Genomic DNA, 15,868 nt, shown 5'->3' on the forward strand with positions numbered 1-15,868 from the left:
GCCTGCCGTGCCCTGTCCTGTACGTCTTCCCTGGACCACATTTTGGAAATGTGATCAGCCCCTTCTCAGACTATGATCATCCCCTCAGTGCTCAGGGCTAGAAATAGTGATGGATATTTTCCTCAGTAAAGATAAATAATAAAGAAGTTACCAGAATTTTTGTAATTAAAAAACAGTCTCCCGTGTTTCTTAAGGTAGGGAAATGGGATGTTTCTCTTCCCGCATCTGGTATAGGAGGCGCGATAAGCTCACACTTTTATGTTGTATTAGAATGGAAGCTGTGTAACATGGCGGTCGGAGATACCTGGTGTGACAGCTCTCCCGCTCCATATGGTGGCTGTTCTGACTTTGTCCCTTGGACCCAGAGGAATGAAGTGAATGATGATTCCAGGTTTTGGGGCTGAAGAGAAAGAGCTGGTTTGGGGCCTTTTCCTGACCGCCACACTCCCGTTTAAGGCCTCTCTTTTCTTCCTGTGTTTCCTCTTCTTGAAGATTTGAGGCAAATCATACAACAGTTAAGACTGATGAGATGGGGCTGGTGAGATGGCTCAGCAGTTAAGAGCACTGCCTGCTCTTCCAGAGATCCTGAGTTCAAATCCCAGCAACCACATGGTGCCTCACAACCATCTGTAATGGGATCTGATGCAGCTACAGTGTACTCATACATTAAACAAACAAACAAACAAACAAATAAATAAATAAATAAAGACTGGTGAGATAGGTAAAGGTGCTTGCCACACAAGCCTGGTTAGGGATTCAGGTTTAATTCCTGGAACTTAAATAATGGTGAAAGGAGAGACATAACTCTACAATATTGTGTTCCCCCAATAAGAAATATGTAAATAAAAAAAAATCAAACAGGTATTTCAGGGAAAGAAATCTTTATGCAAAATTTGTTCAAGACACCAAAGACAGAATTATGTATAAGTAGGAGAAAAATTAATCTCTGTACTTTCTAGTGGCCGAAGTAAAAAGAGGAACATTTTCAGTGATGAGCCCTGCCGTTTGCATGGGACAACCTCTTTCTTCTGTTGCCTTGTGCTTTTGGAGGGATTTCTGGAAGTCGTAGTTAGGTTTGGAGGCGTCTTGGCAAAATGACCTTAATAACCAGGATTAACATGCAATCCTGCAATCTTCAAAAACAAGGTTTAAGAAATAAAATGTCGACGTGCCTTATGCTTTAAATCCAGCAAGTAGGAAGACTAAGGTAAAGAATTGTGAGTCTGAGGCCAGGGCAGCTTTCTGAGAGATTATCTCAAACTAAAATAAACAAAAAGAGCTAGGGCTGTGGGCCAGTGTAGAGTACTTGCCTAACATGTAAAGCCTTTGGCTCAGTCAAAGGCTTTGCATATGTTAGATAGGTATTCTACTTTCCCCCCCAAACAGTAGACTCTTGTGTGGCATTTAGGATATCCCTTTAAATAGCAAGAGAGAAAAGATGACCCCAGAGTCAGTAGCTGTGAGCAATACAGCTCACATTCCCTGGTTTCTATGCCATCAGCTGGCTTTCTGGGTTCATTGTGCTGGTATCATCTTCCGTTGGTGGAGTCAGGGGAAGCTGCTCCTGGGAGAGGCAGGGGAAGATGCTCGTCCAAGCCTGCTTCTCTTCACTCTTCCTCCTGCAGCTCAATCAGAACCTCAATGATGTCCTGGTCAGCCTAGAGAAGCAACACGGGAGCAACACCTTCACAGTCAAGGCCCAACCCAGGTAGGTTAGGGCAGGGAGGGTGAGGTCAGTGGGGCCCTGTGGCATGGTGGTCAGCGCCACAGAGGCAGCTTCTTCCGGAGACCCTTCCTTGTTCTTCTCGGTCTCTGCGGGTTGCCCCCCCCCCCCGGGTGGGCCTCTGGAAATCTTCCAGACTCTGCCTCCTGGCATCAGGGAAATAGCTCCTATAGTCTTGTTCTGTGGCCAGGGAGCCTGCAGATCCCTGAGCCTTTGTAGAGTAGAGGTCAAGATGGAGACGGGGCTCCATTGTTGACACAAGGCTGTGGCTCCTGGCATGCAGGCCTTCCTGTCTCTTGTTCAAGGTAAGGTCCAAGAATGGCAGCAGTGCCTTGGTATTTTGTCCTTTGCTGCCTTTCCTGGGCAGCTGCCAGGAGATCCTGTCACCTGAGGGAGGTCATGAGGGGAAGGAATAGAAACAACCTGGAGTCTGGGATTGCACCCCTTCCCCCTCCCTCCCTCTCCCTCTCTCCTTTCTTACCGTGTGTGTGTGTGTGTGTGTGTGTGTGTGTGTGTGTGTGTGTGTAAGAGTTGGGGTATGTGGTATTGTGTATGTTTGTGTAAGTGTGAGTGAGTGCACACTGTGCACACATGTAGACAGTGCTGTCAGCATCATTCCATTGCTCTGCAAAGTCTCTGCTTCTTGGGTAACTGGTCTGCTGGCCAGAACTTTGGAAGGCTTCAATGAACAGCCTTATTCCTTTCTCTCCTCTGAAAATGGAATGTGGAATGGACAGAGGCAGAGCCTGCAGGTGTTCTGGGGAGCATGGGGAAGGGGAAGGGGAAATGAGGCTAGTCTGTGGTCACCTTAGAAAGACCTGGCCCAGTTGGAAAGATTGTCAGGCCCAGGCTGGATGAGCAGGTTCTTCACCATACTCTCCACTAAGGTTACCTGTGTGTGCCCCACCCTGGCCTCCTGCAGACAGACAGGGACACAGGGCAGACAGGGACATGCGGTGCAGATTGAGGGCAGGTCCTAGGAGGGGAGACTAGAAGACAGAGGAAGGTGGATTTCTGAGTTCGAGGCCAGCCTGGTCTACAGAGTGAGTTCCAGGACAGCCAGGGCTATACAGAGAAACCCTGTCTCGATCGAAAAACCAAAAAAAAAAAAAAAAAAAAAAAAAAAGACAGACAGGAGACATCAGGGCAGGCTGGGGGTAGATGGAAAAATCCCCGGGGAGGAGCAGTGGGAGGAGGGCTGAGAACAGGTAGAGATGTGCAGGCTGAGGTGTGGGAAGGTCCAGAATGGGCTGGGTGGAAAAGGTCAGAAACAGGCTGAAGGGCAGACTAAGGGCAGGTCAGGTAGTGGCCATTTGTTAGAGGCCCCTGAGCAGGAAGGAAGGAGAAGGTGGCGGAGGAAGGCCTAGTTCCCCTGGCTTCTCCAAATGAAGCATCCATACCCCACCATCCCTACAGAAAGAAAACTAAACTGTTCTCACGGCTGCGCAGAAAGAAGAACAGGTACCGCCTTGAGTGCAGTGCCACGGGCCTCTGGGCCCCGCCCTGACTGCGCATGCGCCTTGTGACTGTGCCCTGTTGAAGGGCCCACTAACCCCTAACCTGCCCGTGTGTCCTGTTGCTTGGGGACATGTGTCAGGAGGGTATGGAGGACTTGGGATACTAGGGAGGTAGAAGGTGGCATGTGGTTTGAGGATTAGTCTAGCCTTGTCCTTTGCATACGCTAAAGCCAGCCCTGGGCTGCTGCTGACCGACCGTGACTACACGGGTGCAAAGGGTACTGAGCGGAGACTCGGAACCGCACTGCTTAAACCTTCCCCATTCACACTGTATTTTACATTGCTATGTATTCTTTAGGGAGGCAAGTATATCCCCCATAAAACAAGACTGCTCCAGACCAGGAGTTTGGGGTAACAGTTCTAGTGGTCCTTCTAGAATGTTGTAGATCTTTACATGTCAACACCATAGCTGATTGCTTCATATAGCTCTTGAGCAGCTGAAATGTGTCCATTGCAATCCTGGAAGCTGAGCTGGCAATGCTAGTTTATTTAAATTAAGTAGGCCTATGATAACTGTTGGTCGCTGCCTTTTGCCCGCACGGATGAATCCCCTCCCCCTGCATATCCAGTGGCGGACGTGTACATTCCTGACCCGCGTGTTCCCAAGGAGACCCTGCGGCTCAGGGCTTGGCGCTCTGTCGACTATCACCTCTCTGCAGGGAAGCCACCGGTCCATCCATGCCAGCTTTGCTATGTTTGGATGTTTCTCCAGGGTGTGCACTAAGCTGAGGAACTATGGGAAGGAAAGTGTAGCGGGCGGGCGGGTGGGCGGGCTCCTGGGTTGTGGTCACATCTGTGCAGGTGGGAAGGGACAGGTGGGGAGATGGTACAGAGGTCTGCGGAGCAGGCTAGGGAGTAGGCTGAGTGAAGAGGCTGCTGTCTGATGTAAGAGACTCACTTTGCCTCTAGGATGTCTGGCTTGTTTGTGCTATGAGGCCCAGGTGGGGAGGAGATTGGTTCTCGCTGGTGCGCCCTTGCTTCCAAGACAAGCCCCCTATGAACCACACAGAGGCATGCTCTGGTCCTCACACTTCTACTCTATCCATGCACACGGACATGGAATTCCATAAAGGGCTCACATGCAAGCTTAGGTTTTATATATGGACTTATAAGACATATACTTATTTACATGTATTCCTTGGACATAATGCATACGACTTTCTTCACATGTAGGTCCGTGGGGCTCACACATGCACACATGCATGGGTTTACACATGGGGCCATTGTGCTCACATGTGCACACAGCTTCACATGTGGATCCCTGGGCCTCACACATGTGGTACACACATGTCCTCTTGTGGATCCATGGAGCTCATACATGCATACAGAGCTCTACATGTGGATTCATGCATACACACATGTAACTCCCTGTGGGCACCCACCAGGTGCTCATAGACTGCTCCATCGTGCCTTCTGGCTCTTTGTCCTGTTGATACCACTCTCCGTTTGTCCTTCTTCTACAGTGACAATGCCCCTGAGAAAGGGAACAAGAGCCCATCACCTCCTCCAGATGGCTCCCCTGCTGCTACCCCTGAGATCAGAGTGAACCATGAGCCAGAGCCGGCCAGTGGGGCCTCACCCGGGGCCACCATCCCCAAGTCCCCATCTCAGGTAGGCACGACTGTTATCTCTATGTCCTGGTTTTCTTTTCATTTTCTTTCCTTGCTGTTATCCTCCCCTCTTTCTCTATAATCCCCTACCTGGGCCTGAATGGGTTTTGAGTCTGAGGCTCTTCTCCCGGGAGGACCAGTTCTGACCTCAGTCTGCGCAGGCTACACTGATCCTATGGCCCCGGTCTACTTCACAATGGTATTTGTAAACGTTCCCATCCACAGAAGTGCAGGACTTCCCCTTCCATGCCTCCCCGTTTCCTTGACTTGGCACCTCTTCTCCCTAGATAGTTGCTCTGGGTGTCCAGATCCTGAGTATCCAGTCTCTCTCCAGACTCCGGAGCCCTAGCCCTTTCTCTGGCAGGGGCTGAGGGAGGAACCCTATCAGGTGGTCTCACAGAGCCTCAATCCTCTCCATCCTGTTCCATTTCACCAAGCCCTCTGAGCTCCTGCAGAGGTCCCAGGAGCCGGCGGCTGGGTGGGGTTGAAAGGAATGAGTCCTCTAACTTCTGTTCATGGGAATTGAGGCCAGTGATGCCAAGAGTAGCAGGAAGAGCCCAATCTGAGCAATGCGCTGCCATTGCTGAGGTTGGATCCCAGGAAGTGCTGGCCACACTTCTGCTCACTGACTCTTTTCAACTGCCCCAGGGGCAAGTGGATAGAACCCAAGATTAAGGCAGTCCTTCACCTGGTCTACTTATGGGTAGTCCTCATGGGGACCTAGCTCAGGCTGACTTCTCTAGGCTCTTTTTGGGAAGTCTCAGCCTAGGAAGGTGGAAGGAAGGTCTGTGGTAGGGCAGAGATTAGCAGGGGAGTTGGCCTTTCACTCAAAGTTCTTCCCTAGATAGGCAGGGAAGACTTTCTCCTGTGGATTATGGGAGCTTGTCAGGGTCAGGACCAGATAGGTCTTGCTCTGTCTCTGTTTACCTCCTCTGCTTCTATCCACTTCCTCTTTCTCCTTCTTTTTTTGCACAGTGGTTTTGGACCGCCTGTCTTGGGGTCTCCCTGGGGGTGCCCTACCATCTTGATGTCTGTTAAGGGGAGCGGTGACTCATTTATTCTCCCCCAATGGCCTGGGTGGGGCCGTGGCCCAGAAGTGACTAACTTAACCTTGGCTTTGTCTCTGTCTCTGTCTCCCTGTGCCGCGCTCTGACCTGCCTCCCGCGCTTCCCCCTTGCTGGCCCACAGCTCCGGAAAGGCCCACCTGTCCCTCCGCCTCCCAAACACACCCCATCCAAGGAGATGAAGCAGGAGCAGATTCTCAGCCTTTTTGATGACGCATTTGTCCCTGAGATCAGCGTGACCACCCCCTCCCAGGTCAGCCGTGTCCACCGCGGCCCAGCCTTCTCCCCTGATATTACTCTTTCTCTCAGAGCATGCATGGCCTTTCATCCTCCACCCTGAAACTCTGGGCTTCTCTCAAGAGCCAAGACTGGAGAGACAGGCTGGAGCCTCCATTTTTGATCCATCCATCTCCCCTTTCCATCATTCTTTTATCATCATCATCACCACCATCATCATCATTGTCATTGCCATCACCCCTCCCCCCCATCAAAGCATGCACCGTGACTAGATAAGAGGTCATGATTGTGACAGGTCTTCCCGTTTCTTGATGGTGCTGATCAATCACAGTGATTGATGCTATAATGGGGAACATAGAATGGTTGGGCAGCCATGGGGTGTTTCCTTGTGCAGGTGACATTTGCCTGAGAAGGACTCACAGAGACATTGGTTTGACTAGAGATAGCTGGATTAGGCCAGAAGGGCTAAGAGACAGGCTCACTGCTTGGTACAGGTGGCTGGCAATGCTAGGAACCAAGTGGAGCCCCGTTGGATACCATAATGACCAAGATGCAGAGACGTGTCAGGAGGCTGTTTGTGTCATGAAATGCCCACCCTCAAATGGTGATAGAGAGAGACATGCTTTTTGTGGAGGAAGAGCATCTTGTTAAGATCAGAGTAGGCTGACACACAGTCAGACCTGCCTAGGGCGATCAGTTCCCTGCTTCAAGGTGACCTGCTTAAGCTTCCTAGTCTCCTGCAATGTGTAGGGATTCCCTTTCATGGAGGTGGCTAGCCCAGACCCTAGGGGACTTAGTGAGAGCCCTTCTCTCCCAGGGCTCTCTAGACTCTAACTTCCCCAGGTTCCTGGCGAAGGGGGACAGAGGCTGAGGGTGGGAGTGTGGAAGAAACAACTTGGAAGGGAGAACAGTGGCCACTCCAACAGGCACCTAGAGTGGGTGGGCCTTCAGACCCTGTGCAGAAAGGTGGTACAGAGGCAGGTAGGAATAGTCTGTGTGGTAATAACACACAAATAACAGAAGCTGGTAATCTTCAGGTTAGGTTGTTGCTGGCACCCTTCCCTTTTTTTTTTATGTGCATGCCTGTGGCTTGAGGGTACCTGGGCAGGTGACCAGCATGTGTTTAAGATGAGAGATATGGGATACCATGGAAGCTAGAGTATGCTGAGGGGAGATGGTATTTATACTGTCTTGTTTGATTTTCAAACTCTTTCTGTGAGGGGACATACCCATTTATCTGTCGAGGGACCTGATCTACAGCTTGTTCCATGGCCATGTGTAAGAGGGAGCCATGCAGTGACCCACCAGGCTCCATCACATGTTCCCTTTCCTTCATGTCATTGCATGCTTTGCTTGCTGATTTTTATGTTCATCTGCAGGGAGCCGGGGCTACCTGTCTGTTAGGGGTTGTAAGAGAACGTTGGGTTGGTATTGCATGAGTGGGAGGTGGGCTCATGCTGTCCATGGTGCCAACAGGCTGCTTGGTGTGATGTGGTGTGCAATCTGCATCCCTTCAGTCTCTTGGTCCTGTGTGAGAAACAGTCATTTACCATAGGCAGGCTTGAGAGAAGATTGGGGTCTTCTGCTTACAGCACTTCAGGTGTATTGCTGTCTGGGCTTGGGTGACTTCTAAGAAGTGTGGAAGGGGTAAAGTCGGTGGCTAAATGACAGAGGTGCCTGCCCCCCATGAATGGGATGCACTTCAAAGTCCTAAGGCCACGACATCTCCATCCCAGCTTTTGGACGAGGTTGGACCAGAAGGAAAGCAGGAAAACTTCTAAGGTTGGCCTGAGACCACTTGGCCTGGCCCAGTTGTGCACCGGCTGGCCCTTAGTGTCCTCAGGGTTGTAGAGGCTCCTCTGAAGAGCCACAGGCCACATTACAAACTTTCCAGCCTTTCTTGGTGGGAGCCTCAGGATAGGCACGGGCCTGGCATGCCCTCTCTGAGAGTTGGGCTCCCATGGGAAGCAGGCGGAGGTCAGAAGAGGCACCCTGAACCATCTTCCTGCTTAGACTGGCGTGAAGTCTTCCATAGTTCTGAGAAGAAAGCCCACAAGCAAAGCAATATGGCAACTTCTTTAAGTCAGCCTGTCCTCACACACTGATGCTGTCCAACATCCTCCCAACACTTACCCTAGTCAGCTGCCATCGACTTACCCAGAGGTCTCCCTCACAGGCCTGGGAAGAGATACCTCCCATGATGTGTTTGTCTGAGGTACATTGGAGCTTTATCTTGTTGCTGGGATACTAGCTTCACGTATACTGCTGAGCTGCAGCTGGGCTCCCTAAAAGGGAATCTGGAGGTGGCTGTGGTGTTGTCTGTAGCTGTAATTCAGGCACCCCAAGGCTCGCTGACACTGGGATCCCATACTGAAGATGCCCTTGGGGCGTGTGTGCTGCTAATTCTTTCCTCATCCCTAGACCTGAATAACAGGTTGGGGCATCCTGAGGGTGGCTTGGCTGGGTACCAGGCCCTTGGCCAGGGAGTCTCTTGGTTGGGAGACTGAGGTGGGCGTGTCCAGACCAGGCCACAGTCTTGTGCTGTTCTTGACCCGGGGGCAAGGTCAGGTGAGCTTGTGAGGAAAAGGGCAGAGAAGAGATGGAGGTGATCTCATCTTGGCTGGAAGGAACAAAAAATAAAAAAAATAAAACAACCCCCCAAAACCCAAAAACAACAGCAAAAGCAAAACAAAACCAAATCCAGGCAGTAGTTGGATGTCCTAATGGCGATCAGATAGCTTCACATAGGTGAGGGCCTGTACTAGTTTGTGTAGTTGTAGCCGGTACTTGTGTGTGTGTGTGTGTGTGTGTGTTTTCCTCTGTGTGCACAAGGCATAGGCTCAATCCGTTACTAACTGCTTCCTTCCTATGCTGTGCTGTCACCAAGTTTGAGGCCCCTGGGCCTTTCTCAGAGCAGGCCAGTCTACTAGACCTGGACTTCGAGCCCCTTCCACCAGTGGCGAGCCCCGTGAAGGCACCCACACCCTCTGGTCAGGTTGGTTGTGCCCAGCAATGCCCATGGCTCATCAGCCTCAGGACTAAGCCTTGTGCTTGTATGAACCACATAGGCTCAAGTCTTTGGGGGATGAGGCCTTTTGCCCAGTGACCTAGCCCTTATCCCAGTCCTTAGCCTGCTTGACTTCCTTTGGATGTAGAACAGAGGTGGGCTAGCTGGGCTGCTCTTCCTCAGGGCACGTGTCACAACCTCTGGCCATTCCAGCATCCTGTCCCTTTGTTAGCTACCCTGTGGGCCTCCCTGAGCTGGGGTCTGAAGCCCTTGGAGCCAAGCTTGGAGCCTGCAGGGTTGGGGTGTGAGTGGGGTCCCTTGGTGTGCTCGCCTGTCTCTAACCTGTGTACTGACTCTGTCCTTTTGCTGTTACCGCTGCCTCAGTCAATCCCATGGGACCTCTGGGAGGTAAGCCACACACTTGTTCTGCACCACTGCCTGCACCCCTGGGGGCTGCCTCTCTTTGTGCGAAGCCCTACTAACTCCTCTACCCAGTGTCCCCACGGCACACTTGCTTATCTGTGCTCATATGCACAGGGCGCAGGGAGACTGCATCTCGTTATCAGGACCTTGGTAATGGGGCTCCTTGGTAGCTCATGCCTGGGACTTACATTGGTTAGATTTCAGGACTTGCTGGTGTTCACCTCGTCAAGTAGCCAGCTGATCATCTAACATGGCCATTTGGTCAAGGAGTCCTGACTATAGTGGGGGGTTAGAAAGCTGTTTTTCTGGGGACCCACCCCTGGGTTCTCTGGAGATTCAGAGACTCACACTTGGAATGTGCTCACGATTGGGGATAACAAAATCAGGGTTCTAGGACATAATCTGGGAAGGGCCAACCGCAGCCAGGACTCTGGGGACTCAAGAGTTTCTATAAAAGAGCTTCGTTCTCTAAAGTGCTAACTGTGTTTGAAAAAAAAAAATCCCAGGCATTGGGCTGGAAAGATGGCTCAGTGGTTAAAAGCACTTACTGTTCTTACAGAGGTCTGGGTTCTAGTCCTAGTAACCCATATCAGGTGGTGCACAATTGCCTATAATCTCAATTCCTTCTAGGCTCTACAGCCGCTGCACACATGTGGTACAGATACACACACACACACACACACACACACACACACACACACACACACACATAGAATCTTTTCTGCTATCACCAGAGAAATAAGACTGGAGTGGGCTGGCAGGGCCATTTTGGCCATTTTGGTAGATGCTATGCTGTGTGGTGATGTCACACCTTCCTGACTCCCTGGTAGTGGCAGGACAAGAAGAATGGGAGGCAGTTGACCCCACAAAATTCTGATCTCGCTGCTACCTCAAGCCACATCCCTTGTTAATGCCGGGCACTGAAGACCACCCTCTCTTGTCTCCTGCCTTTGTCCAATATACCTTTCCCACCTGGCCTTCTCACCCCCACCCCTACCCCATTTTGGTGGCCTGTCACTAGCCCACAGAGAGTCAAGCTGGCATCCTGCCTTCCGGGGAGCCCAGTTCCGCTGAGGGCAGCTTTGCTGTGGCCTGGCCCAGCCAGACAGCCGAGCCAGGGCCTGCCCAAGTAAGTGCTCCCTCCTCCTATTCCCATCCGGCGGCTTCCCATCTCGGGTGTAGCATGGTCAGAGAGCCAGAGGAAATGCACAGTATGGACAGGGCCTGGTGGTCCTGGGATGGTGTCACTAGGGGGTCCCTAAGGTGGGTGATCGTGGCTCAAGTCACATCTTTCTCCTACTCTTTTACCTCAAAGTAACCCCTGCAGGGTGGAAAGTGGGGGGACATTTTAGATGACCTAACAGGTTATTCTAGACATTTCCCAGAATTTTCTTGTCTTCATCATAACTTTTGTCTTTGCTACATTTGAGGAAGTGGAGGGCCGGAAGGTTGAATAATTAGGGTCCAGTGCTCAGAAGTGACTGAGTCTGGGTGTTGGTAGAGGTTAGCCCACAGTGGAGCCTTTGTCATGGTCCACTGTAGTGTTCTGTGAAGAAGGCAGCATCCTGGACTGGAGGTCCTGCTTGATATCCTAAGCATGTTTGGTGGGTCCAGGCTATCCAACAGGCTCTGGCTAGCCTGCCAGGGGCTGGCAGAGTGGGCAGGACAAAGAGGGGTATTTAGAGGAAAGGGCTTGTAAGGCAAAGGTAGGGGTATGCTATTCACTAAGGTGTAGCCTGTTCACTGCACACTCATCTCCCTCCCTGTGTCAGCCAGCATTTTCTCTACACCTGCTCGTCCTGCCGGATGCTCCAAGGATTGTGTGAGACACGTTTCTAGGCCAGCCGGGTCAATACCTGTGGCCCTCCCACTTGCACGCTGCCCTCCTGTGGTGTGTTGTGGGTGCGTCCTGCTCTGTATCTGATCCCTTGCTGGCATTTTATGTTGCAGCCAGCAGAGGCCTCCGAGGTGGTGGGTGGAGCCCAGGAGCCAGGGGAGACAGCAGCCAGTGAAGCAACCTCCGTAAGACAGCAGGGGCTGGGCCCTGTTTTTTCTTCCCTGTTGTCTGTCTGCCCAGTGCTGTCTGTCTTCTGCCTGTCTGCAGCTTCCCTGTGTTCCTCACCCATGCTGGTGCAGGGCACTGTTCTCTGGAAGAGCACAGGGCAGGGTAGTTTGGCACAAGACACACGAACACAACCCCTTCCTTCCTGTGGCTTTTTCCCACACGGCCATTGGTCCAGCTGACTCATCCCCTATCCCCCCAGAGCTCTCTTCCGGCTGTGGTGGTGGAGACCTTCTCCGCAACTGTGAATGGGGCGGTGGAGGGCAGCGCTGGGACTGGACGCTTGGACCTGCCCCCGGGATTCATGTTCAAGGTGAGCGTAGGCTAGCCAACTCTGTAGCCTTTGTCTCAGGTGCCTTGGGGGGTCACCCTTGTTTACAGAATAAGACACTTAGCCCAGGAGCCCTGTGGCTCACTCAGAACGCAGCCTCTAAGTCTCTTTTATGCTGTAGCTGGTGTACGCGCGTGCGCGCGGCTCTGTCTTTTGCTGGATAGATGGGTGGAGGGGGGGCATAGCCCCCTGACATGCGCTCCTAATTTCTACAGGTGCAAGCCCAGCATGATTACACGGCCACTGACACTGATGAGCTGCAACTCAAAGCTGGCGATGTGGTGTTGGTGATTCCTTTCCAGAACCCAGAGGAGCAGGTGAGCAAGGGTATGGGGAATCCCCTGGCTGCTGATGCAATGGTGAGCACGGCCAGCAGGGGGCAGCAGAGGCCCAATGGCGCAGGGCATGTCTAGGTTGCCAATTAGCTGCATCACTTTTCTTTTAACCTTATTTATATTCCTCGCCCTGTCACCGTCTGAGCTAGTGCATTTCATCTCTTCCAGATGCCCTGCAAGATTTTGCATCTGAGTTCCTTTCTTGTCTTTGCCATGCTCTTGGCCATGAGGCCTGCAGTGACGGAGCACTAGGCTCACATTGGCCTTCTAGGCTGGCTCCACTCTGTATGGCTGACCTCTTGCCCTAAGGAGGTATGGGCTGAGCTATGCGGAGTGTCCAGGCTTGAATCTACTGTTGCAGTGTGTGTGTGTGTGTGTGTGTGTGTGTGTGTGTGTGTGTGTGTAGGCTAGAAGACAACCTTAGTTTTTGTTCCTTAGAAGCCATCTACCTTAAACTTTTAAAGATAGGGTCAGCCTGTCTCTACTTCTTCAGTGCTGGGTTCTAATACATCCCCCTACGTCTGGCTTTTTACATGGGTTTTGGGATTGGAACTCAGATCCTCATGCTTAAGTGGCAAGGACACTGCTAACTGAGCCGATTCTCTAGCCCCATCTCCTGCTGCTCATAAAGCCCTGCGTATCTACTGGCCACTTTGGTTGGTCTTTTCCAGCTGGATGAGATTTTGAGAAGCATAAACCCTGGCCGCCAGCCAGCAGGGTGATTGTGTATGGGTACTGGAGGGCTGAAAGAGAGTATATAGAGGAGATTGATAAAAATGCACAGAATTCTAAGAGCACTGATAATGTTAGAATAAAATTGCAAAGATCCAGGGAGGTGCCAGGCATGGCGCAGCTTTGGGACAGTCACCGTGACTCCAGCAGTGTGGGCCTACACAGACAATCCCTGAGGGTTAGTGTCAGCAGGGAGAGTAGGATGGAATCGGAAGCCATACTAGAATGGATCCAGGACCTTGTGGCAGGCATGTCTGGCCTGTAGCCCATGGTCCTCATGTGTCCTGGGATAGCTATGAATGCAAACCCAACATAAACAGCAACCTTATTTAGAAAGTTATGAGATTCTGTTTGTTCGTTTTGAGACAAGGTCTCATGTGTCTAGGGCTAGCCTCGAACTTACCATGCAGCTGAGAACTGTCTTGGAATCCTGCTCTTCCTGCTTTTGCCTCCGGAGTTCTGGGGTCACTGATGTGCTCTACCATACGTGGTTCTTGTGGTGCCGGGGATTGAACCTGGTGCATGTCAGGCTGGCATGCTGCCAACCCAACCACATCCCAGTCCCTAGTGGGGTGGGGTTTGTTTGTTTGCTTGCTTTTGTTCTTTATCTTTTCAACTTGGTTGCACAGTTCTCAAGCAAGAACTTTGTAGCTGGCAGCAGCAGCTGTCACAGTGTCTGAATGCGTCTGTTAGAGGTTTTAAAATTTTTATCACGTTGTGTGTGTGTGTGTGTGTGTGTGCATGCGTGTATGTGCATGTGACATGGACTATGTGTGGCAGTCAGAGAATAACTTACAGGCATCTTCAATCTTTCCTCCACATAGGATCCAGGGATCTAATTCAGGGTTTTAGACTTGACAGCAAGCCACGGGGGGTCATCTCACTTTCTTTTTTCCCTTTTCTTTTCTTTTCTTTTCTTCTTTTCTTTTCTTTTTTTTTTTTTTTTTTTCAGTGCTGGGTATTGAATTGAATCAAGGGCCACATGCAGGCTCTACCACCATGCTATATCCTCGGCCTTCTCTTTTAATTTTTAATTTTGGGTCAGAATCTCACTAAATTGTCCAGAAGTGGCCTTGGACTCACTCTAGTTCAGGCTGGCCTTGAATTTGCAATCATCCTTCAGGATAGCTTAGGAATGCAAGCCTCTGCTAACAGGTCTGACTAGATGTTCTTAACTGCTAGTACTTAAGGAACTTTCCAGATGTTTCTAGAAGTCTGAGGACTTGAGGGGGGACAGTTGGGTCCTCTTGAAAGTTGTTAGGATTTGGGAAACCCCGTGCAGAGAGACACACAGGAGTCAGAAGACCCTCCAGATTTCTTAGAGTTGACAAAGCAATGGGCTCTGAAGGAAGATTCAGCAGTGGGTTGGGGTGGAGGGAGATGGGGGGTGATGGGGTAGGCACAGGGACAAAAAGAGGGAGGGGAGGGTATGTTGGAACAAGGGAATGTGTCCAGGATCATCTGCCACCAAACTAGACTATGAGATGCTAGCTCAGCCTGTATTTCTGACTGAGGCAGGTATTTTAGGTCCCAAGGACTGTCTAGAAGAATAGTGGAGTAGTTATTGTGACAGCTATCACTTGTCACTGCCTGGCTTCACTGTGGACTCCATCCCAGAACAGGTGAAAGAGACTTGGCTCTTGTCAGAGCTGTGAGAGTATTGGTGAGCAGTGGCGGCAGCTGCGTGTGGCAGGGCCTGGTCGTTTGTAGTATCTAGAGGGTCTGGATTCTAAGTGGGACGCAGCAGATGGTTGTGGGCCAGGGCTGAGGGACACAGTTCAGGCTTAGAGCAGTGCAATGCTCAGGTGCAGGGGATTCCGAATAGCTGGTGGGCTGGCTCCTCTGAGGTCTGCTTGGGTCCTAGTGTACTGGTGAGTGCTGTGTGGTGGGCCTGTGTTAGCCATGCTCTGTTGGCCCCAGGATGAAGGCTGGCTCATGGGTGTGAAGGAGAGCGACTGGAATCAGCACAAGGAACTGGAGAAATGCCGCGGTGTCTTCCCGGAGAATTTCACAGAGCGGGTGCAGTGACGGAGGAGCCTTCCGGTGTGTGAAGAACCTTTCCCCCAAAGATGTGTGCTTTTCTTTTCTTTGTTTTTCTTCCTCTCTTTTCTGTTTTTTGTTTTGTTTTGAAATTCTTGAAAAGTGTCGGGAAACTGGGGAGCGGAAACCTAAGCCAAGAGGTGTCCTCCCAAAGATGGTTGGTTTTCCAAAGAGCCGTCCGACCCCGTTCAGTGGACTTCTCCAGTGTTCCTGAAGCTGCTGTGTCCCCCCCTAGTTGAGTTCCCGATGCCCGCATGTTCAGGGTGGGCCGGGGGTGCAGAGCCACCGCCACACTTGCCTGACGCTTGGCTGCGCCACTGAGCAGGGCTTGGGTCCTCTTCTGGCAGCTGCCCTGGGCAGGGCCTGCACACTGGTCCAGCCTGGTTCCGCTCTGCAGACCAACCGTGTGCTGTTTGAAAATAAGCCCTAGTGTTCAAAAATGCAGCGAAACAAACAAAAAAGAAAAACCTGACAAAACCACCCAGAACAAGGCGTGTCTTTCTTTGCTTCTATTGTGTGCGTGGGATCTAGGCCAACTGAGGCTTTTTGATTGCTGGTGCCCCTGAGGTACTGGGGCTGGGGAAATTTGTGTGGATAGCCTCCCCTAGACTCATGGCGCAAGCTCCCTGGGGTTTCCACTGGTGGTGGGTTAGAGGTCAAGTAGTGGATACTCTGGGTACAGTCCTAGGTCACTTATTTAACACACGTCAGCTTTGTGGGATGGGCAGATAGATGGATACCACTCAGTGAACACTAGCCCCAAGGACTAAGGAATAGAAGGAACCTG

At 51.4% G+C, this 15,868-nt stretch overlaps 1 protein-coding gene across 5 annotated transcripts in view; it reads left to right on the forward strand.

The window, feature by feature from the left end:
- Positions 1-15,568, forward strand: part of Bin1 (bridging integrator 1) — a 59,027-nt gene extending 43,459 nt beyond the window's left edge. For 2 of the 5 annotated variants that reach the window (XM_021150348.3, XM_029472069.2), the window contains 10 exons: positions 1,626-1,708; positions 4,704-4,851; positions 6,039-6,167; positions 9,039-9,146; positions 9,543-9,566; positions 10,603-10,710; positions 11,532-11,603; positions 11,846-11,956; positions 12,190-12,291; positions 14,962-15,568. In XM_021150348.3, coding sequence (XP_021006007.1) covers positions 1,626-1,708; positions 4,704-4,851; positions 6,039-6,167; positions 9,039-9,146; positions 9,543-9,566; positions 10,603-10,710; positions 11,532-11,603; positions 11,846-11,956; positions 12,190-12,291; positions 14,962-15,069 — 993 coding nt within the window. In that variant the 3' untranslated portion in view covers positions 15,070-15,568. The remainder of the gene's footprint in view (positions 1-1,625; positions 1,709-4,703; positions 4,852-6,038; positions 6,168-9,038; positions 9,147-9,542; positions 9,567-10,602; positions 10,711-11,531; positions 11,604-11,845; positions 11,957-12,189; positions 12,292-14,961) is intronic. The other 3 variants (XM_029472071.2, XM_021150349.3, XM_029472070.2) reach the window with 2 other exon arrangements.
- The last annotated feature ends 300 nt before the right edge of the window (positions 15,569-15,868 follow it).

Source organism: Mus caroli, unplaced genomic scaffold, assembly GCF_978045245.1.
Source record: "Mus caroli unplaced genomic scaffold, Mus_caroli_1 scaffold_19, whole genome shotgun sequence".
NCBI lineage: Eukaryota > Metazoa > Chordata > Mammalia > Rodentia > Muridae > Mus > Mus caroli.